This window comes from Sminthopsis crassicaudata, chromosome 3 (genome assembly GCF_048593235.1).
Source record: "Sminthopsis crassicaudata isolate SCR6 chromosome 3, ASM4859323v1, whole genome shotgun sequence".
In the NCBI taxonomy this organism is placed as follows: domain Eukaryota; kingdom Metazoa; phylum Chordata; class Mammalia; order Dasyuromorphia; family Dasyuridae; genus Sminthopsis; species Sminthopsis crassicaudata.
In genome coordinates this window covers 83,432,354-83,456,729 of record NC_133619.1, presented here as the reverse complement: position 1 = coordinate 83,456,729, position 24,376 = coordinate 83,432,354, and the positions used below count along the sequence as shown (strand labels likewise).

Below are 24,376 nucleotides of genomic sequence, written 5' to 3'. Positions count from 1 at the left end.
GTTCCACATGTATAATGCCTTTTCAAGGAGGGGAAAAGAGATGAAGAAAGGGAGAGAATTCAGAACTCACTTTTTAAAAAAATAAATGTTAAAAATTGTTTTTACATATAATTAGGAAAAATAAAATGTTAAATAAAAAATTTTAAGGCAGTGGGTTCTTCTGCTACCCATATTTGAAGTTACACAGTAGCCATATCTATTTTAATTTGAAAACTTTCCTGGATTAATCCAAATTGGGATAATAAGCCAAAAAAAGATAAACTGACTCTTTCAGAGTCAAGACCCAAGACTAGACTAAGTCTGTGTAAAAATGTAATGCCTTGGAAAAGCCCAGAACCCTAACTTATGTATATATGTATAATCGTCGTTTTCCTAATTGATAAATTAAGCTCCCCAAGGGCAAGAATTGATTGTGGCATAGTAAATAAAGAGCTAAACTAAGTACAAATCTTTCCTTTGACCAGCTATTGACTATGGGCAGTCATTAAATCCCTCTCAGCCCCAGTTTCCTCATTTTTTCTTTTTGAGAGCCAGTTGGAGTTGTGTCATGATTTAGTAAGCAATCATCATTAATTCATTGATTTGAATAGATCAAATCAGTTTGCATATAGTATGTGCTTACTAAATCATCATTAATTCATTGATATATTCTGATATGAATAGATCATATCAGGTTAGACTACATGACCTCTAAAGTCCCTTCCAATAGTGAACAGTGATCCTAAGAAGAGAGAGAATATTTTTTTTGTTCTGATTAGAGAAGAAAATCTCTCATTGGATAACAAAAATAATCAAAACCTTATTTTCTGACTTTAAAAATCCTAGTAAAAATTCAGATCAGTTCTAACTTTCTAAATAAGACCCTAAAAATAAAACACATTTATAAATTGTATTCCCTCTATCTTCAGGTAACCTATGTCGCTGCACTGGATATCGCTCAATTCTGGAAAGCAGCAAAACTTTCTGTGCAGTAAGTGGGAGACTGATGTGCAGAAGGATAGTCTGAAGATTATGCACAAAATGTCCAGAAAAGATGTGGAAATGATTTAAAATCTTAGAGTTGTTTAGATGTTAAAGTAGCCATATCAGTTTCTTACACTGCTTCACTGGCACTTTATTGGTTTGCTGAGGGCAGGTAGCACATTTTATCAGAGAGAAATTTTGGAGCCATCAAAAAAGACCAAAAGAAAATGAACTGATATTATAACCAATTTTTTTTTTTGGGGGGGGGGCAGGAGGTCAGTGCTTTGTTAGTACTGGGTTAATGGGTCAGGGTTAGGGAAGCCAAAAATGAATCCAAGTCAGACTGCCCAAACTATACTGAATAGTACATACTATAAGTAAAAGATCTCAGCTAGGGGCCAGGTCATTCCCAGGAGCAGAGAATGTCAAAACTGAAAAGAACCTGGAAGAATATTTCATGCAGCTCTCTCATTGTCCAGAGATTTAAATCCATACGAAAATGTGATTTACTCAATGTTTATAGCAAATTAAGAGCAGAACGAGGAGGAGAATCTGTGATCCCATAAAATGGGACATGGAAGGTAGGCAGATTCTGAATACCAGGCTAATTAAGAAGGAGCCGGCAAGATGTTGTCTAGGTAGATTGCTCACCATTGCTATCCAAGGATTTGGGCCCAAATGGAGGGAACCAGAAGTAAATGGAACCTACATAGGATATCTAGTGAGAGACCCAGAATAGGTCAGTAAGAACAAACAGAAACCTATTTGAGTACAGAGAAAAGAAAAAGTGTCAAAGGAAACAGATGGGAAATAGAATCCTAAAAAGAGGACCAGAAACCAGATTTCAAGATCCAGTAGAACTAAGCAAACCCACACAACAGTACATTGACATGTTACTCTGGGATGAGAGCCCAATGTCCTCTGTTTTGGTATTAAGTTCTTTTGTTAATGCAAGGGGACAAATGTGGCAACAAGTGGGTGCCACTCCTTAGAGACAGGGCAGGGCTGTCTCTGCAGGTGCCTGGGGCTGGTGGTTGGCACACAGACAGAAGCTTGTGGTCCTTAGAAACTCCAAACAGCTCTGTCAAGTTTTCTTAGGGCAAGCCAATGTCAGTAAATAGGGCAATAAGATTTATAGCTTGTGAGACTCATTAAACAGTGGGTTGAACCATAGTGGAAATAGATACTTGCTGAGGAATAGAAATAAAGAAAATTTACAACTGTCTTCTTAATGGAAAAAAACCTGGGCATGAATATTATCCCTTTCTAGGGATGGGGAGGATGGCAGCATAGATGCTCTCAGAAGAATGACTATAGATACCTACCACTCAAATCTAGGCTATTCAAAACATCTTAAGCACCTACTATGTGCAAGGGACTAGGAACAGTTCCTTCCATCATGGAATTTATGTTCTACTGCTTACCATGATGCTAACAAACCCTAAAGATATTTTCAATGGCAGAAAATAATTCTCCTACAGAGGGAAGTGACCTTACAAAGAAAATTCTTTTTGAGTCAATCCAAATCTGCTTTCTTTCTATAAGAATAATTTATACTAACTCTGAAGATTACACTATCTCTTACAAAAGACTAACTTTACAAAATAAATTAATTCCTCTTTGTCCTGCTTTTGAGGGAAATCACATCCTGAAAAAAAATTCAGAATGAAGTGGCAGTAAACTTTGGAGCAGAATGGTCACTTATGGGCAGAGACAGAGGATGGACAGAGGTTATAGGACAGGAAAAGGAAGAAGGGAATGACCATCATATGAAAATTCATTAGCTATCAATGTTTAACCTGTCCTAAATCACTCATTTATAACAAGTTTTCCTCAAATGTTTATAAAGATCTCTAAAACTTCCTTCTGGAAGGAAGGAAGGAAAGAAGGAAGGAAGGAAGGAAGGAAGGAAGAAAGGAAGGAAGGAAGGAAGGAAGGAAGGAAGGAAGGAAGGAAGGAAGGAAGGAAGGAAGGAAGGAAGGAAGGAAGGAAGGAAGGAAGGAAGGAAGGAAGGAAGGAAGGAAGGAAGGAAGGAAGGAAGGAAGGAAGGAAGGAAGGAGAGAGAAAAAAAGAGAGAAAGGAAGGGAGGGAAAAAGAAAGGAAAGAAGGGGGAAAGGGAAAGGAAAGAAGGAAGAGAGAAAGAGCAGTGAGAGAATGAAAAAGAAAAAGATAAATTCTATGAAATATAAAAAACTAATTTTCTAAATTTTTCAATACAAGGTCCTCATAGTTGTCATTTTGATTAAGGGTTCTCCTACAGAAGAAGTAGCTAAGCAAATTTATTCCTGTATTATAAATTGCTCAATTTTCTTAAAGATGAATTCCTATTTAAATGCATAAATGATTTTATCTTAGGATTTCACTCTTTTTTTTAGGAGTCAAACTGCTGTCAAATGAAGGGAACAGGGAAATGTTGTTTGGATCAAGAAGAAAATCTAACTTTATCATCTCAGAAAAATGATGTGAGTTGCTTCCCCTCCACCATTTGTTTATTTTGTTATTGTTCAATAGTGTCAGATTCTTTGTGGCCCCATTTGGAGTTTTCTTGGCAAAGATACTGGAGTAATTTGCTGTTTCCTTCTCTAGCTCGTTTCACATTTGAGGAAACTGAGGCAGAGTTCAATGACTTGTCCAGGATCACACAGCTTTACACATATGGGGGCAGATTTGAATTCAGGAAGACTTGTCTTCCTAGCCCCAATCCCTAACCTCTGTGCACTTTGGTGCCAACTAGTTGCCCCATGTGTTTATAGTTATTGCTTAAAAGTTGGTGATAGAGGAGGAGGTGGACCCAGAGCTAAAATATAGCTGTTAAAATTTTAATTTTTCCATTGTTACAATTTCATATTCTGATCCTCAGCCTTTTTATATTTAGGAAGTTTTATGCAATGTGGAAGTAATGAGGTCGGGATAGCAATATCTAGTTCAAAAAAACATGTAACAAATTCACAATGGTTATTCTCTTTGGCAAAAGATAGATTTATTTAGGAGAAGAGGTACAATATTGAAGGGATACAATAGACACTAAGAACGGTAAATATGTAATAGAGTTGGGAGAGCCTTAGAGTTATTTAGACTAATCAGAGTTAGTCAGAATAAAGAGAAAAGCGCCAATAAAGGGAAGGCACTATGAGGAAGAGAAAGAGTACTTCATAGTAGTCCTGAATAGAAATTAGCAAAGATCTTCATCATAACCAGATCTTTTATAGGGAAAATATAGGGAGTTAGTAAAGAGTTCCTTCCTAGATAGTCTGGAAATTATCTTATAATAGAATTATCTGATAATAGCTTTCTCCTGACAGGGGAAGAGAGTAAGCCACATCAGAAGCAAAAATTTTTTCAGAAAAGGAAAGTGAAAGCCATCCCAACTGTGTGTATATAATATTTCACATTTGAAAAGCATTTGACAGAACAATTCTATGAAGTAGGTAGCTTAAATAACCATACCATACCATATCATAACAATACCATTTTATATATATAAAGAAAACTCAACTGGAGAGTGATAAAATTCTAGTTTTGGAGTCAGGAAAAGATGGATTCTGGATAAGTCACTTATATTCTGTATTGAAAAGAATGATGTAGCTTAGAAAGGGCAATTAATAAGAGTTACCAAAGAAATACAAATAAAAGTGCACAGTGACAGACCTGGAATCAGGAAGACTCATTTTTCTGAATTCAAATTTAACTTCCTAGCTGTGACCCTGGGCAAGTCACTTTAATCCTGTTTACCTCAGTTTCCTCATCTGTCAAATGAGCTGGAAAAGGAAATGGCAAAGCACTCCAGTATTTTTGGCAAGAAAACCCTAAATGGGAGCACAAAGAGTGGGACACAACTAAAAAAAAAAAAAAAAAGACTCAACAACAATAATGAGGTAGAAAATCCTTCCAGGGAAAGGAGGTTTGGTTGCCTTTTTGTATGAGATCTTTGAAAGAAGATCTTGGGCAGGATGAAATTCATGCATAACCAAATTGATGGATTTAGGGAGGGATTGAGAAATCAGCTGGTAACAGTAATTAAATCTTCAGTGCTTAGCCCAATTCTTAGAACATGAAAATAATGGAGTGCAGGGGTTGAACCCCAAAAACATATTGGGGTTTCTGGCAGATGTCACAAGATGTCTCAAAAGAATTTGTAGGCTTGGGGCAGCTAGATGGTGAAGTGGGTAGAGCACCAGCCTTGAATTCAGGAGGACCAGAGTTCAAATCTGGTCTCAGACACTTAACACTTCCTAGCTGTGTGACCCTGGGCAAGTCACTTAACCCCCCAGCCTCAGGAAAAAAAAAAAAAAAAAGAATTTGTAGATTTGTAGGCTTAACCCATCTCCAAATCAAGAGGCAAAGATTTTATTATACTGTTGGCAGTGGACTAAGTTCCAAAAGAGAGTTTAGACTGGCAAGAGGAAAGAAGGCTACATTTCCTAGCAGTATTCTCATTTAACAAGGGAGAAGATTCCATAAGGCAGTCAAAGTTCCTAATGAATTTACCTCTTATAAGGGGGAAGATTTCATAAGACCTGCAAAGTTCCTAGAGAACTTGGTATCATAAAATAGGCAAGGTTTCTAATAAACCTTCAATTAACAAAGGAGAGGAGAGGGCTTATATACCAAAGGAATAATCTCAAAGGTTGACATCTATACTTTGGTTTCCAGAAAGGACACAGTAACTGTGAGGTCTAGATAAGGTAGAGAATTAACTAGAGAGAGAGCCTGAACTATTGTCCAAGCTATGCCTTGAGGCAAGTAAGGAGGAACACTGACAGGATTATTTCCTTAAGTAAATAATTTTTATTTAATTTCAATTTAATTGAGCCTTTTCTTATCCTTAGTAGGCTTTTAGTGCAATGGAACCTGTTTAAATTCCTTGTGAATTTCTTGCATTGACAAAATTATCTTGACCCCACAACTACTTATTCAATCAGAGGGCCAAGGTAGGATGTCAATTCCAAAGTTATTTTTCTCCCATAAATGAACCTACTGGTACCCCACTTCTTTGCTAACTCCTTTTAGGGTTAGCCTACTTACCAAGCATCACAATGGCTAACTTCTTTTTGGGATCTTCGCCCACCTGTCAATGACATAATAATAAAATTTTTGTTTTTTGATTGGTTTCTTGATGGTCTAAGCTGACAAATTCTTTTGGTATACTTTGTGACACTAGTCAAAAACCCCAATATATTTTGGGGGTTAATACCTTTCTCTCCAACATTTGGTGGTTCATATGAGGAGAATCCTGGAACCTTGATATATTTGAACCTTCTCTTCCAGAGGGCCAGAAAATTGGAGATCTCTTTTAATGTTCATTTTGTATGTTTAGGGTAAGAACTATATCCTTTTCTCCCATACACTTGGATTTAAATGCCTCAATTTTACCTTCTTTTTAAAAGATCTGTACCCAACTATACATAAAAGAAGAGTTCCAGCCTTTGGACCCAACACAGGAGCTGATTTTCCCCCCAGAACTCTTGGTGAGTCATATTGCATTTCTCTCTTCTGCTTACCTATCACCATGACAAATTTAGTTGAATGAAACCATCCTCATTTTTTTTTCATTATACATGGCAACAAGAAGACTATATGATAATCAATTCTGATGGACGTGGCCCTCTTCAACAATGAGATGATTCAAACCAGCTCCAATAGAGCAGTAATGACCTGAACCAGCTACATCCAGAGAGAACTATGGGAACTCAGTGTGGACCACAACATAGCATTTCCACTCTTTCTATTATGATTTGCTTGCATTTTTGTTTTCCTTCTCAAGTGTTGTGATATGGGAGCCACCTACCAGTGACTGCTGGAAGTCTAACTCAGACTGTAGAATGACTCTTTTCATGTGAGAGGATGATGATGATACAAGATGACTGAGAGGCAGTGTGTTCTCTGACCTCTCTCCTTTTCCCTCTGCTTCCAATTTATTTCATTCTCCATCCACAAGGAACATCTGTGTCAGCAAAGGCTGGTTTGCAACTCCTTCAGATGTTATGATTCACAGCTGTGGAGGCTCTTGGAGAATTGACCTGCCCCATGGCATGGTCCTTAACAATTTCCCATTTTTGTTTTATGGATATTTTCCTCCCACATCATGGTCAGTAAGTTTGTTCATTTACTGTTATTTGAGTCCACACACTGAGGAATGCAAGCAACACTATCACCTCTGGATGGTTATAGGGTGAAATACTATAGTAGGTATTGATCTTGTGAGATGTCATGGAGACAAATTTTCTATTAGAGAAGAGGACTATAATCAATCTCATCAGTCTCCTGGCTCAGCCCTTTGATGTGTTGGCACATTTTACCCTGACTAAAAAAGTCTTACCTGGTCTCTTCTCCCTTTCCTTCCCCAAGGGTTACTTTAGGAACTCTGGGAGGATCCTACTCATGAAAAGTTCTCAAACGCTGCTGGTTCTTCTTGTGTGTTCAGGCACCACTCAGTTTTTTTTCTTTCTTTCTAGATTCACTTTTTCTTATGTAGCCGGATTACTATATTAATATGTATACATATATTGGATTTAACATAAAGTACAATATTTAAACATATTTAACATGTATTGGACTACTTGCCATCTAGGGGAAGAGGTGGGGGAAAGGAGGGGAAAAGTTGGAACAGAAGGTTTTGCAAGGGTCAGTGTTGAAAAATAACCCATGCATGTGTTTTGTAAATTTAAAAAAAAAAAAAAAAAAAAAAAAAAGACGTAATAATAAATAAATAAATAAGAAGAAATTCAAAGCTCAAAGGATAAGATTCTGATAATAGAGAGCAACCATCAGGAGGGCTGCAGGGCTGGAGATGCCCTAAAACTGCTCTCTATAGAGGACCACTGACCATATATATAGCCTAATGAAGGCACTATCCCTGTATGTTGTTTTGTTTTGTTTTTTAATAGATTTTTATTTTTTCCAAATACAGGCAAAGATAGTTTTAGGTGTTCACCTTTATAAAACATTATGTTCCAAATTTTTCTCCCTACCTCCTCCTCAACTTTTCCAAAAACCAGCAAGCAATCTAAGTTAAATATGTGTAGTTTTACCTTCACATTCATCATGCTGCACAAGAAAAATCAGATCAATAGATGAAAAAAAGGAAAAAAAAACAAGCAAACAACAAAGTGAAAATACTATGCTTTGATCCATATTCAGTCTCCATAGTTCTCTCTTTGGATACAGATGGTTCTTTCCATCACAAGTCTATTGGAATTGCCTTGAATCACTTCATTGTTGAAAAAGAGTCAAACCCACACAGTTAACCATTACATGATCTTCTTGTTGCTGTGTACAATGTTCTCTAGGTTTTAGTCACTTCACTTGGCATCAGTTCTTGTAAGTCTTTCCAGTCTTTTCTGAAATCATTCTGTTGATCATTTCTTATAGAACAATAATATTCTATTACATTCATATACCATAAATTATTCAGCCATTCCCCAAATGATGGGCATCCACTCAGTTTCCAGTTTCTGGCCACTACAAAAAAGGGCTGCCACAAACATTTTTTGCACATGCGGGTCCCTTTCCCTCCTTTATGATCTCTTTGGGATTCAGACCCAGTAGAGACATTGCTCTGGACTAATGAACGTGCACAGTTAGATATCCTTTTGGGCATAGTTCCAAATTGCTTTCCAGAATGGTTGGATCAATTCACAACTCCACCAACAATTGCATGTTGTTTTCCCACAGAGAATGGCAGAAGATCTCAATAAAGAAACTCTGACTTTCTATGGTGAGAGGGTTACTTGGATTTCCCCTATAAACCTAAATGAACTCTTGGAGCTGAAAGTAAAGTATCCTAAATCTCCTCTTGTCATGGGGAATACTTCAGTAGGTAAGTATTCTGAATCCAGTGATAAGAATAACAATAACAAAAGCAACAGAGCTTTCATTTTTAAATTTTACATAGCACTTTCATTACATCAACCTGATGAGGTGAGTAATAGAGGTATTATTATACCCATTTTGTAGCTGAGCTTACTAAATTATTTGCTCATGGTCACACAGCTATTAAGTATTAAAAGCAGCTTTACAGTTATCCCTTCCTCATTATAGTAGTTAGGGATGCAGCACCCCTGCAATCTGGAAAATCTGCATAAAAAATTTTGACCCTCCTATTGTACTAGAGAAGAGATCTGAATTATTATGGTATTAAAAGATATTATGCAAAATTGTACATATATTTTATGCATTTCCAAGTTTCTAAAATCTTTCTGTAGCATCTGCTGGCCTTTATATGTTCTTTACAGCTTCTGTAAAACTCCCAAAATTTTCCCATTTAATTTCTTACACTGACTCATGATACATTGAAACCACGAAAGGAAAGTTATGATGTAGAAGGGATAACTGTAACCTCAGGAGTTCTAATTTCAAAGGCAGTCAAGATCCCTGATACCTTGCCTAGTCTTGACAATGAAACTACTGTTAAGAAAAAAATGAAAAAGAACTGAAAGCTCATTTTGTCTCCCAGTACATCATTTTATCCCCAAATTTTAATAAAAGAATTTTTCCAGTTAACCTCTATAAAATGTGTTTCTCCTTTAGGACCAGCTATGAAATTCCAAGGACATGTTCACCCAGTTCTTCTCTCGCCAGCCAGAATTTCTGAGCTAAGTATGGTGACTAAAACAAATGATGGTGAGTTTCTGGTTTGCCTGTAGAATATCACTCAAGATTACGACCACTCTGTGATAACTTCTGGAAATAAATATTGCTGAGTTGAACACTTGATATTTTCTTCTTTGCCTAAAGAACCAGGACATTTTCTTACTACACTAAATTTTCTGCTTCTTCAATACATTGTAGTATAATCAACTTGTGGTCTTGATATCTCATTTTTTAATCTTCATAATTATAATCATCTCATCATAAGCCTTTATGGGCATGTTGTGTCAGCTCTAACCCCACCCAAAAATTTATGATAAAAATATTTACTGAGAATTTAAGGGAAGGTACATATGTCATCATTCTAGAAGTTTTACAGGAAACTGGACCTTAAACTTCAAGGAGGAGAAATAATTATATAATAAACTCAACGGGAATAAAGTTTAAAAAAAAAAACCCCAGGTGGCTCTGGTGAATCTAAAGAACATTTGACTATCTTCTCTAGGGCACTCTGCTGCTGCTCCCTTTACAGATTTAGTCATATTTGTAACCTCAGTCTTCCCACTGTTGATTTTTTACCTTCTCTTTTACTGGCAATAGTTGTCAATCAGTCATTCATCTTTTCCTTTAAAAAAAAAAATTACCATAGCAATTTCCCTTCTCCACTCAAAGAGTCATCTTCTTTCAAGATTTAGTTCAAGTGCTATTATTTTTATAAAGACTCCTTCTCCTCCAGCTCTTCTGCAGACTCATCAAAACATATTCCATCCTTGACTGTGGCTGTTCTCCAAGGCTCTGTCTTGGGGCCCTTTCTCATCTCTGTCTGAACATTTTCTCTTGGCAATCTCATCAACCCCAGTGAATTCAATCATCATCTCTATGCAGATGACTCACAGATTTACATATCCAACATCAATGATCACTTATTGGACATTTAAAACTAAATGCATGATAAATTCCTCAAATTGATCATTACTTTCCCCCTAAATCCATTATATCTAGTTTCTCTATTTCAATCAGCAGTACTCCCCCCTCCTTCCATTTCACTACCTTGGAATGATTGTGGACCTATCACTTCTCCCCTGACCCCCAGTTGTCAAGGTTTGTAGATTCACTCTCTAAAACATCTTCCACATTTGTCTACATCTCTCTTTTTGCATGGTCATCAATTCAGTCCAGGTCTTTTGACTTTCTTTTAATAGTTCTTAATTTCTCATAGAGTCCTTAGTTTCTATTTGGTCCATTCTAATTTTCAGGGAATATTGTTTGAGCATGTTTTGTAACTTGAATAATGTTGTACCAAGCTATTAATCCCCTTTAAATTCTTATTTTCATAACTTTTATTTCTTTTCAATTTATTTCTCTTCTTGTCTCACTTCATTTATAAAAATATATCTTTAATTATTTTTAATTCTTATTTCATTTCTTCTAGGAATTCTAGGTGTACTTGTGCACAAGTTATCTATTTCTTTAAGGCTTTGTAAATGTCACTCTCTTGAATCTGTATCTTGCATGTACGTATCACCATGATAGCTATATACATATATTCTTTTTTTTGTTTGCTCATTCTTCTAATTCCTGACTTTGGACTTTATACACTGTGAACTTCTGGAAGGAATGTCTCGGTTGAGCTTGCACCCCTCACTGCTGCTTGCTTAGAATATTAAATTTTGTGTTATTCCTTAATAACTAGTATTTACATAACACTTTAAGACTTGCAAAGCATATTAAAATTTACCTCATTTTATCCTCATAACAATCCTAGGAAGTAAATGCAACTATTATCCCTATTTTTACAGAAAATAAAGAACTTAAGTGACTTTTTCAGGGTCACACAGCTAGTGTTTGAGTCAGTATTTGAAATTGGAGCTTCCTGAATCCAGGTCCAACACTTTAGTCACTGTGACACCTAGCACATAAGGACCTCAGACACAGCTGAGGCTAGGACCTGACAGTTTCCAGGGCTCCCAAAATAGTCTAATTCAGGGCCAAGTTTGATCCCTGCCCTCCTGGTCTGAACTCTACAAGTTCCTAGTCTGGGTTTGAGTCTGAGAAATGCATCTGTTGGCTTGTCCCAGATAAACTACCAAAATCTACTGCTGGACTCAGTCACAACCAGTCAAGTGGAAACCTCTGCAGGTTCTGAGTGACAGAAATGTAAACTTCCTTTTGGTCTGGGATTCCAGGCCCTGGCTATTCCTTTACCGGCAGTAGATTGGTCTGGAGGCTGGAAATGAAATCCTACTCTGGATTTAGCTTCTACTTGCTTCTGAATTTGCTTCCTGCTCAGTACATAGCCTAGGATCCACAACATTCCTCCCCCTGAAATGCCATCTCTAGGTGAAAATCTCCCATTCAGTCACCTAGAATCTGTGACTCAGAACAGGGTAGTGAGTAACAGAGCTTCCATTTGGAAACTATTCTTATATTCTAGACAAGGTCACACTTTTCTGTGCTGGATCTAGAACAGCCTTTTGTTCTCATGCACAGCATATCCCTGCACTAGAATGTGCCATGCTGTTATTCCTAGCTAGACCCCCCCCATCTTCACAGACCTCTCGTCTCTTTCTCTTTGAAGAGCTGAGCTGTAAATATGACTCAGATTTTTTTCCTCAGATTTCCTGATCATGACTTGGTCTTGTATATTTTTAGGTATATCTGAAGGTCTTGTAAAGAGAGTGACTGTACTTCTTCCTACTATTCTGTCATCTTGGCTCTGCCCCTGGGTTAGCTTTTGTTAAAGACACCCCTGACACCCATAAGTATTAAAGTCTCTTTCCTAAAGATAAAAGTGACTAATAGAAAAGGCCCTACTTAAATCCAATGTTTGTTGCTGAGGTAGGGCAAAATTTTCCCTTTATTCCACCCCCTGCCCAGATACTGAGATCATTTCTGGCCTGAAGCTTTAATAATTCCGTGGTCACTCATGACTCTCATCCTAAGGCCCAACTTTAAGTGCCAAGGGTACTGGATGCTGCTGTGAGCTGAAAGAAAAAAATACCCCTTGATATTCTATTATTTGTGAAATTAGGAACATGGCAAAGAACCAAGAATGAGCAAACACTATTGATCCATCATGACCCACCCATCAGTGGGTCACTGATTTAGACATCATGAGAAAGAGCAAATTAAGTGAAAGCTTGCAGTCCCTGACCTTAAGAAACCAATAATGTAATGAAAAAGAATAATAGTCACTCTAATGCTGAATATTGGTCTGTCTAGGATTTTAATGATAATAATAAATTTCTTAAATTGTATCCACATAGATCCAAGTTAAACTACATTGAAAGGCCCCCACCAGGATTGTAAACGATAAGGGTCTATATTATTGTGAGCTGTTATTCTTATACTTTTATGGAAGTCATCTTTATGGAACTATTTTTGGTATAAAGTCCCCAAAATTTAAGTATGGATGACCTCTAGTGGTTTCCATGGTACAATTAAGAGAAAAGACTACTTTCTGTCACACTAGCAAGAACCATATCTCATTTTCAATAGAACCCAATCAAAAGGGTGTTAGTAATTATGAAAAAATGAAATGTGAATGTATACAAAAAGAATCTCACCAAAGGGAAGTAGAGACAACTAAGTGCATAATTCAGGACCCAGAATGGATTATTTCATTTGAATAAATGAATTTGATCACCCATTCTTATCAGATTAACCAAAAGACTACCAAATAATAATTTCATTTATGTGAACCTAAAAGTTCACATAAAGTGATAAAAAATATTTTATATTTTATATTTTCTCCATTTACATGTTAAAACAAATTTCAAAATTTTAAAAAGTTTTGAATTACAGATTCTATCCCTGAATAAAAATATGATAATAAATCATAAAAATATGAATAAAAAATGATGGAGTTTTTAAGGAAAACTTTAAGTTCTTTTTAATTTCTGAATGGATAGGCTCATGATGATCTATTGTTAGCTGTTATCAACTGGACTTTTACTACTACTAAGCAATCCCCTTTTTTTCCCCCAATTGGTTTTCTATTGTATTTTCCACATCGAGAATTCCAATTCTTTGATTCTTTCTTTAAATATCCAATACCAAAGTAAGTTCCACAGAATGTAGTTACAATGTAGGGGGGGAAAATCTGCAAGTGGACCTTAGGAACAATCTAGTCCATAAAAGGCAGATAGAATTGGGAAGTGGGGAATGGGAAGGAGAGTACTTAAGGAAAAGTAAGGAGGGAGAAAGCCAGAAGCATGGATATGGGCAACATGGTTCGGAAATGGTTGGGAACTGATAAAATTATCTAGGCCTATGCAAGATAAGGAAAAAAAACTATGGGAACCCAGTGTCCCAGGGACAGAATCCAAAATAAGTTGGGTTAGGATTATTCAAAGAATAAAAGGAAATAAGGAAAGACTTACATGAAGTGAGGGAGTGAAGTGACAATCTATACCCTGACTATAACAATAAGAACAATGACAACAGCAACAAAACCCAGATAAATATACAGAAAGAAGTTCAGGAGTTGTATTTCTGTAATATAAGATGATTGATAACACTTTGTTAAAGCAATGTAAATTTTTTAAACAAACTTTTTAAAAATGACAACCCTTTAGAGACATTAAAATCATTTAAATAATTTTTCCTTTAAAAAGTTTTTCTTGATTATGTATTTGAATACTTGAACTTGTTAATGGAAGTTAAAACAGAACTTACTATATTAAAAATGCACACAGGTTCCAAAATCAGGAAATAAAACTATACCTATTTAGGTGTATATTGAAAAACATGCCTCTTGAAATATTTTGCCTTTAAAACAAGTTACCACAAAGTCCACCCTTGTGTGATCTTTATTTACCACCCATTAAACACTATCTGATTTCAACCCCTATATTTATAGAGTGACAGCTGTGCATGACCCAGCATGGGAAAGTAGAAAGAGAATTGGGCTGAGAGTCAGGAGAGCTGAGTTCTAATCTCAGTGCAACTAATTTGCTGTGTGACCCCAGGCAAGTTGCAACCTCTCTGGGTCTCAGTTTCCTTATTTGAAATAGAGGGTTTGAGTGAAATGATTTCCAACATCTAATTTTTTTTTTAATCAATGCTTACATCTTGCTGATGAAAATAATTTGCTTTTAGGACTGACAATAGGCGCTGGGTGCAGCCTGGATCAGGTGATGCAGATCCTGATGGACGAAGTCTCCAAGCTTCCAGAGGAAAAAACACGAACATATCGGGGTCTTGTGAAGCACTTGAAAAGTTTGGCTGGACAGCAGATAAGGAACATGGCTGTAAGTTCCACACAAAAAGAGGGTTGAAAATTGTGAAATGCATTTCCTACTATTTGCCTTTTTTTCCCCAGGCAATCAGGGTTAAGTGACTTGCCCACAAGTGACACAGCTAGTAAGTGTCAACTGAGGCCAAATTTGAACTTAGATCCACCTGACTCATATTTACTACATCACTTAGCTTCCTTGACTTACTAATTTTTTTTAAAAAATACATAATTCCACACATTACTTTCAAAACTATCCCTCTTATCTATGCTTCCTTCTGAACTTTCTTCTGTTCTGCACATTTTAAAGTAGTGATCATCTTTCCTCTCTTCCCCCTCCCTCCATCACTATTGTTAACTTCCCCCCTCCCTCCAATTAAAAGACAAGAAGAAAAAAAAGTCCTTTTAACAAAAAAACATAGTCAAACAAAACAAAGGGGCTGGTCATTTTTGCTAGGCCATGTGAAATAATGTAATAGATCTTTATATGTACAAAGCTAATTAGACAAGCATCTGTGCTGTCTCCAATTAAGTCTTTTTATGTACTAAGGCCAGTGATGGTACAGAGATTATGCTATAATGTCACTCCTTAAAGGATCCCTCTAAATTCAAACCAGGAAGTTGGAGGGGTATTCACACTGTCACTTGTTTCCCTTCTATAGCAAGTAAGCAAAGGGCTCAGTTGCTCTAAGAATCATAGCCTTTAAGAAACAAAAAGCATTTTAATCCAGATCATTGTACAGATGAGAAAATGGGAAGAAGGAGTGTAAACTGAGGCCTGAATGTCAAAGAACAGTCTTAAGATTCTTAGATCCAGTTCTTTTTTACCCACATTGGACTCTTGTTGAACTTTTTGTAAACAAAAGAGAACCAACCTTTAAGCTACAACTTCAACACAATAAATAATTTGAAAGTCCCTTTGCTTTGCATACATGTTGGTGTGGGTGTATATATAAAAATATGAAAAATATGATCTAGTAAAGTGACTGAGACTGAGAAAACTATTTCCCTTATACTAGTCCCTAGGAGGACACATCATAAACCGACATGGCTATTCAGATCTGAATCCAATTCTGGCTGTGGGAAATGCCACTCTCAATCTGATCTCCAAAGGTAAGATATAATACAATGAGTAAAGCAATAGTCCCAGTTTAAAAAAGAGAAGAGGAGGAGGAGGAGAAAAAAGAGAAGAAGGAGAAAAAAAGAGGAAGAGGAAAAAGAAAGAGGAGGCAGAGGAGGCAGAGGAAAAAGTCTAGTTCTAATTGTCTCCTCCATACAAAACTAGAGTAACATGCAATATAGAAAGCTTTGAATTCTTTGTGGGAGTGAATGAATAGCTTTCTTTAGCACACTCAGAATACATTTAGTGGGCACTCCCTAGTAAGATAAGCAAAGGTGGTTAGCAAAGAGTGGGGTGAAAGAGAAATAAGAGAGTATGCATTCCTCCTGTATCTTATTCTTTTCATGTAAGCCAGGGATGAAATAGATAGATAGATAGATAGATAGATAGATAGATAGATAGATAGATAGATAGATAGATAGATAGATAAATAGATAGATAGACAGACAGATAGATTGATAGATAATGACTGAACAATATAAAGCTTACAATTTAGATAGCTGGATAAATCACATACATATATATGTATCTTTCCTTAACCTTTGGATCACATACAATTTCGATTTGTCTAAGAACAGGATAATAAACAGGAAACTGTGATATAAAATAATATAGCATAGTCTATGCTAATATGAGAAATTTAAGTTAAGGCTATATGAAGTTCATGGGAAATAATTATCACTGATTGATAGTGTCAAGGAAGCTTTTATTAAGTTACTGTTCTTTTTTACAGTTGACATGTACATGTTCTTTTAATTTGTTGCTACTCTTGAAAAAAAAAAATGTTGCTTTCCTCATCAGAAGGAAGACGTCAGATTCCTTTAAATGAGCAATTTCTTGCTGGCCTTGAAGATGCAGACCTGAAACCTGAGGAAATTTTGGAATCTGTGCACATACCTCACTCTGAAAAGGTAAGAAATAAGGGATCATTTTTTTGAGTTTTCTTTTTTTTTTTTTTTTTTTTTTTAATTTTTTATTTTATTTTATAATTATAACATTTTTTGACAGTACATATGCATGGGTAATTTTTTACAACATTATCCCTTGCACTTACTTCTATTCAGATTTTTTCCCTTCCTCCCCCAACCCCCTCCCCCTGATGGCAAGCAGTCTTATATATGTTAAATATATTACAGTATAATTTAGATACAATATATGTGTGTAGAACCGAATTTTTTGTTGCACAGGAAGAATTGGATTCAGAAGGTAAAAATAACAGTTTACATTCATTTCCCAGTCCTTTTCTGGATGTAGCTGGTTCTGTCCATCATTTATCAATTGGAATTGGATTAGCTCTTCTCTATGTTGAAGAAATCCACTTCCATCAGCATACATCCTCGTACAGTATCATTGTTGAAGTGTATAATGATCTTCTGGTTCTGCTCGTTTCACTCAGCATCAGTTGATGTAAGTCTCTCCAAGCCTCTCTGTATTTCTCCTGTTGGTCATTTCTTATAGAACAGTAATATTCCATAACATTCATATACCATAGTTTACCCAACCATTCTCCAATTGATGGACATCCATTCATCTTCCAGCTTCTAGCCACTATGAAAAGGGCTGCCACAAACATTTTGGCACATACAGGACCCTTTCCCTTCTCTAGTAGTTCCTTGGGGTATAAGCCCAGTAGTAGTATGGCTGGGTCAAAGGGTATGCACATTTTGATAACTTTTTGGGCATAATTCCAGATTGCTCTCCAGAATGGTTGGATTCTTTCACAACTCCACCAACAATGCATCAGTGTCCCAGTTTTCCCACAGCCCCTCCAACATTCATCGTTATTTGTTCCTGTCATTTTAGCCAATCTGACAGGTGTGTAATGATACCTCAGAGTTGTCTTAACAAACTTTGATCTCATCTTTTTTGGGAAAACCAACTTAGGCAAAAGGAAGAACAACTTTGGAATAAAATCACAGTCATGTGTCATCTCATATCAGGCATTGGCCCAGTACAAAATGGCCATAGTCATGAGAGCAAACAATTGGAGCTTGATTTGGGACCAGTAGATACGAAAAAAATCCATCCATATTCTCCTACCTCATTCCTCTTATAATCAAAAAGTGCATTTTTGAGAAAATGATTAAAAGAATAACATCTGATTATACAATAAGGTTCCTAGTGAAAATTGGTCCATATGAAGAACAAATATATTGTTTAGCCTTATTAATAGCATGTTCTGACCAATCAAAGTAAACAAGTCAGATAGATATAGATATAGATATAGATATAGATATAGATATAGATATAGATATAGATATAGATATAGATATAGATATACACACATGAATTCACTATGTTTTCTAAGATCTTAAGCCAGGATCATAGAATCATAGATGTATCAGTGGAAAAATTTGAATCCGGGACCTCTTGGCTCCAAATCCAACTCTCTGTCAATCATGTCTGTCTATAATATATACTTGAGAATATTAATACAATTGAAGCTGTTTCCTAGGATTTGTTTTAATAGCATTCTGTGCTGAGGAATAACATAACCATTGACATTGTAATATACAGTACATCTGTCCAGGTATCTTTGTGATGGACTGGTCACCACATTGAGTAAATAAGAGAAGGCAATAGCATCTCTCTAAAGTCAGGTGGATCTGAGTTCAAATCTTAGATATGTACTTAGCTTATGTAACCCTGGGCAAGTGACTTAATCCCTCTCAGCCTATTTCTTCATCTGTAAAATCAATCAATCAATAAACATTTATTAAGTGCCTACTATGTGCCATCTACATCTGAGAGAGCTTGTGAATATCAAACAAATATCAAACATAGTAAAGTGGTATGTTAATGCTCTATATAAATGATAATTATGATTATTGTTCACTTGGTTAGGGCTGAGCAATTCTTAAGACTAAAAAACTCTAAACTGCACTTCTTTGCTCTATCTAAAACTCACAACTTGTTTTGTTTCCACAGTGGGAATTTGTGGCAGCATTCAGACAGGCCCAGTGTCAGCAAAATGCTTTCCCTGACGTTACCTGTGGAATGAGAGTTCTTTTTAAAGAATGCACAGACACGATTGAAGGGTTTAGCATTTTCTACGGAGGCATAGGATCCACCACCGTCAGCGCACAGAAATCCTGCCAGCAGCTCCTAGGAAGGTACCATGTGTCCTCATTGTAAAATAGACCAGCTTCAGCAATAACAAATGATGTAAAAACAATCACAGGTTAATGCACATGGAGCTAAAAGAGACTTTAGAATCCATTTAATCACTCCCCCCCCCCTTTTTTTTTTTTTTTACAAATTAGACCTAAAAAGATAAATGAGTTGCCTAAAGTGACATAGGTAGTAAGTGATAGGTCTAAGATTTGAACCCATTTCCCTTGACACTAGGGCCAGACCCATTCTTTCCACTGAGCCATGTTCCTTCCATCAGTAAGTTGTCATTTTGTGACTATAATATGAGGATGAATTTAACTTTCTATTCGGAGCTTTTATATTTATTACATTTTAACAACTTATTAAATACAAAGTATCCATAAAAATTCTCTACCAATAGTCAGTCAATATTTTGACTCAATTTGACAGTATTATTTAGTCCCAACTATGTATTATCAGGAGGGACAGCTAGGTGGTGTAGTGAATAGAACACCAAGCCTGGAGTAAGTAAGGAAGTTCAAATCTAGTCTCAGACACTTATTAGGTCTCAGGGTAAGTCACTTAACTTTGCCTGTGTTTCCTCATCTGTAAAAATGAGCTGGAGAAGGAAATGGCAAACCACTCCAGTATCTCTGCCAACTCTGAAGGGTTAGACACAGTTCTGCAGGAGATACAAAGACAAAGAGAGGTGAGTAATAGTATAGGGAGAAAGTATTAAACTCAGATTAAGGTTCAAATCTGCATCCAATACTTACTAGCTATTTGACTTTGTCAAGGGGCGAGAAACTTTTCTGAGCCTGACTTTCATCATCTGTAACATGGGAAAAATACCCAAACCAAGTATTTACATGGTAGTTAAGGAAAGAGACTCCCTAGTGCTGGAAAAGAATATTGAACTTAGAGCCTTGGGTTCAAATCCTGACTCTAAAAGAGAGGATCAATAAATTGGGCTTGCAACTTAAAAAGCTAGAAAAAGACCAAATTAAAAACCCCCAATCAAATACTAAACTTGAAATTCTAAAATTAAAAGGAGAAATTAATAATATTGAAAGTAAAAAAACTATTGAATTAATAAATAAAACTAAGAGTTGGTTTTATGAAAAAACCAATAAAATAGATAAACCTTTGGTAAATCTGATCAGAAAAAGGAAAGAGGAAAATCAAATTGTTAGTCTTAAAAATGAAAAGGGGGAACTTTTCACCAATGAAGAGGAAATTAGAGAAATAATGAGTTACTTTGCCCAACTTTATACCAATAAATTTGATAATCTAAGTGAAATGGATGACTACCTCCAAAAATATAGGCTTCCCAGATTCACAGAGGAAGAGATAAATTGCTTAAATAGTCCCATTTCAGCAAAAGAAATAGAACAAGCTATTAACTCCCTAAGAAAAAATCCCCAGGACCAGATGGATTTACATGTGAATTCTACCAAACATTTAAAGAACAATTAGCCCCAATGCTATATAAACTATTTGAAAAAATAGGGATTGAAGGAGTCCTACCAAATTCCTTTTATGACACAGACATGGTACTGATACCTAAACCAGGTAGGATGAAAACAGAGAAAGAAAATTATAGACCAATTTCCCTAATGAATATTGATGCTAAAATCTTAAAGACTACAGGAAATCATCTCCAGGATAATACACCATAATCAAGTAGGATTTATACCAGGAATGCAGGGCTGGTTTAATATTAGGAAAACTATTACTATAATTACCATATTAATAATCAAATTAACAAAAACCAAATGATCATCTCAAATCCTGACTCTACTCTTACTATCTTAGGGGAGTCATTTCATCTCTCCAGGAATCAATCTACTCAATTATACAACATAAAGGTTGGACTTGATGCATCATTTTTGAAATTTCTTCCACCTCTCAATTTAAAGTTGCTGTGATTCTGCGTCACAAGATTGTTGGGATGATCAAACACTGATAATATAAACCAGATGTCCCAAAAGTCTTGGTTCAGTTTTAAACTATTAAAACTAATATAAATCTGTACAAAGTATCTTGCAAATATTAAAACTGGTTGGTTTATTGTTGGTTATTGTTACTATTAAAGATAATCAAGACAATCCTTGTCTTCAAAGAACCAGTAGAGAATAAAACACACATACGTAACACCATGATATAAGGAGAACTGGACTCATTAGAAAGATACAAAGGGCTATAGGGAAAGGGAAGAGAGAAATATCCTCTCCTCCCCCTTTCCTAGTCATTCAGGCAGATGTACATACTGAGGGGGATAAGGGAAGCTTTTGGAGAAGAGGTGACATTTGATCTGGACTTTCACAACTGCTTTAACTGATTGAGATGAGGGGAAGGACATTATAAGTAAAAATAAGCATTATAGGTAGGTGAGAAAGTAGGATATGTTCAAAGAAGAAAAAAGTCTAATTTGGCTAGAATAATGGCTACCACAGGGTCAGACTATAACATAGATATGTTAGTAAACTACTAGAAAATCCAAATATATATAATGGGAATTATATCCAGCAGATTATCATTATTTGAGAATTCTTTGTTTATGAATTTACCTACTCACTAAAATTTACTTACAATCTCAAAATCAGAATCTGGGGTACTTTCAGCGTCATTCATAAATAAACATGGTGCTGTTGACCATGAGTTCAATAACAATCAATCTACAATAGAGTTATTGTGTGGTTATTCAGTCAAGTTTGGCTTTTCATGACTGTACAATCCATAGAGTTTTCTTGCAAAAATACTGGAGAGATTTGCCATTTCCTTCTCTAGGGAATTAAGGCAAACAGGATTACATAGCTGGTAATGGTTTGAGGTCAGATTGAATCTAGGACTTCCTGAATCAAGGCCCAGCATTTTATCCACTGAGCCATGTCACTGCCCCATAAATAAGGTACATCCAGGAAAAAAAAAAAAAAAAAGAAGAAGAAGAAAAAATGGACCTGTTTATGAGAACACTCTGGAAAGTGCTAAAATAAATGGTATGCAGGTACCTAACCCTGTATTTCCTCAGGAGCAATGGTTCGATATTTGCTAATTCAGTGTTTGCAGTAAATTCATAGTAAGTAACTCCCTCAGATTATAAGACTTACTGCAGTTCTGATGAAGGAATAATATAATTAATCTGTAATATATACATATATATATTAAAATAAAATATAAAATATAAATTAATATATTGCTATACTAGCTATTTTATACTAATAATAGATGAATTTTAGTCAAATAATTTATTGCACAAATCAATAATTCTCCAGTCCAACTTTTGGGAATAGGGCAAGGTGAATAGGCTAGGTCAACATTGATATTGTGGGCCCTTATCCTCTCCTCTGTCCCTTGACATGAACATTACATTTGACTCCTCCAATGCATTCTGCAAACAACAATCAACTCCCATCTTGAATTCAGACTGAGTTCCCTCTAGAAATAAGCAATATCTATTTGTGTGCATAGAGAAAGGCAATCTTGATCAAGTCCTGTCTCTGATACATAATAGCTATATCAACCTGAGCAAGTCAACCTCTTGGTTCCTAGATTAGGGCTCTTAAACTTTTTTTCACTCACAACCTCTTTTCACCTAAGAAATTTTTTATGTGACCCCAGGTTTATAGGTATATAAAATGGGTACACAAATCAAACATTTGCTGATAATAAATCATAACTTCATTACCCCCACATTCAGTTACATAACCCCATATAGGATCACAACCCATAGTTTAGGAAACTTTGCTTTAGGTAATTTTCTTTTCTTTTTTTGTTTTTTTTGTTTTTACAATAGCTTTTCATTTTTCAAAATACATGCAAAGATACTTCTTTTTTTTTTTTTTTTTGGAGGCTGGAGTTAATGACTTGCCCAGGGTCACACAGCTAGGAAGTGTTAAGTGTCTGAAAGCAGATTTGAACTCAGGTCCTCCTGAATTCAAAGCTGGTGCTCTATCCACTGCGCTACCTAGTTGCCCCCAAAGATACTTCTTAACATTCATCCCTGCAAAACCTTGTGTTCCAAATTTTCCTCCCTTCCTTTCCACCTTCCTTCTCTTCTAGACAACAAGTAATCCAAAATAGGTTAAACATGTGCAATTCTTCTAAACATATTTCCATATTTATCATGCTGCACAAGAAAAATCAGATCAAAAAGGGAAAAAATGAGAAAGAAAAAAATACACAAGTGTATAATAACCACCAAAAGGTGGTTACTACTAGGATACTATATCGTGATTCACACTCAGTCCCCACATTCCTCTCTCTGGGTGCAGATAGCTCTCTCCATCATAAGTCTATTGGAATTGCCCTGAATTACTTCCTTGTTGAAAAAAAAACAAGTCTATCAGAGTTGATTATCATATGATTTTATTGTTTCTGTGTACAATGTTCTCTTGGTTCTACTCACTTCACTTACTATCAGTTCATAAGTTTCTCCAGGGCTTTCTGAAATAAATTATCCTGCAGATCATTTCTGATAGAATAATAATATTCCATTACATTCACATACCATAACTTATTCAGCCATTCTCCAATTGATGGGCATCCTCTCAGTTTCCAGTTCCTTGCCATTACAAAAAGAGCTGCTACAAACCTTTTTGCACATGTGTGTTCTAGATAACATTTTTTAAAAATTCATTTATTCATTTTTAATACATATTGCTTTATGAATCATGTTGGGAGAGAAAAATTAGAACAAAAGCAAAAAACCATGGAAGAAGGAAAAAAAAACCAAACAGAAAAAAGAAGTGAATATAGCATGTTGATTTACATTCAATTTCCATAGTTCTTTTTCTGGATGTAGAAAGCATTTTCTGTCCAAAGACAGAATATTGGGATTGCTTTGTATAGGTAACTTTCTAAAATAACTTTCTAAAACTTTAAGTTTGAGAGAAGGGACTGACCTATATTGGTACAGGGAGTTTCCTCATTAAGGAATATCCTATGCTAATGAAGTTATAAACCCAATCTCTCTCTCTCTCTCTCTCTCTCTCTCTCTCTCTCTCTGCTTCTCTTTCTGTTTCTTTCTCTGCCTTTTTCTCATTTCTCTCTCTTTTTTCTCTCTTTCTCTTTCCTTCTGTTTCTCTCTCTCTGACTGTTTCTCCATTTCTCTCTCTCTCTCTCTCTCTCTCTCTCTCTCTCCAATACTATTAATTCTAATCATATATTCATGTATCTCTTAATTTTTCAGAGCAGAAAAGGGTGGGTAGACTAAACAATATTCTCTTTTTAAAAAGTTCTAACAAAATTGTGATTCTAAATTATTTTAAAAATTTTAAATAAATAATTTGTATCTAAAGCAATAAATTATACTGCCCTTTGATAGCACATGTTTCATTTGGAACAGCAGCTTAGTTTGTTCTTCCCCTTCCTCC

General features: G+C 35.7%; 1 protein-coding gene and 1 long non-coding RNA gene across 2 annotated transcripts in view; both read left to right on the top strand.

Moving 5' to 3' along the window:
- The first annotated feature begins 906 nt into the window (after window positions 1-906).
- LOC141560604 (uncharacterized) lies at window positions 907-6,423 on the top strand. Its single transcript, XR_012487750.1, has 3 exons — window positions 907-970; window positions 3,339-3,425; window positions 6,351-6,423. It is a non-coding gene; the product is annotated as an uncharacterized LOC141560604 (long non-coding RNA).
- Window positions 6,424-8,640: 2,217 nt separating this feature from the next.
- LOC141561885 (aldehyde oxidase 2-like) overlaps window positions 8,641-24,376 on the top strand; it is a 76,195-nt gene continuing 60,459 nt past the window's right edge. Inside the window, exons 1-6 of the mRNA XM_074301970.1 lie at window positions 8,641-8,782; window positions 9,493-9,585; window positions 14,653-14,804; window positions 15,808-15,901; window positions 16,710-16,819; window positions 18,837-19,021. Coding sequence (XP_074158071.1) covers window positions 8,641-8,782; window positions 9,493-9,585; window positions 14,653-14,804; window positions 15,808-15,901; window positions 16,710-16,819; window positions 18,837-19,021 — 776 coding nt within the window. The remainder of the gene's footprint in view (window positions 8,783-9,492; window positions 9,586-14,652; window positions 14,805-15,807; window positions 15,902-16,709; window positions 16,820-18,836; window positions 19,022-24,376) is intronic.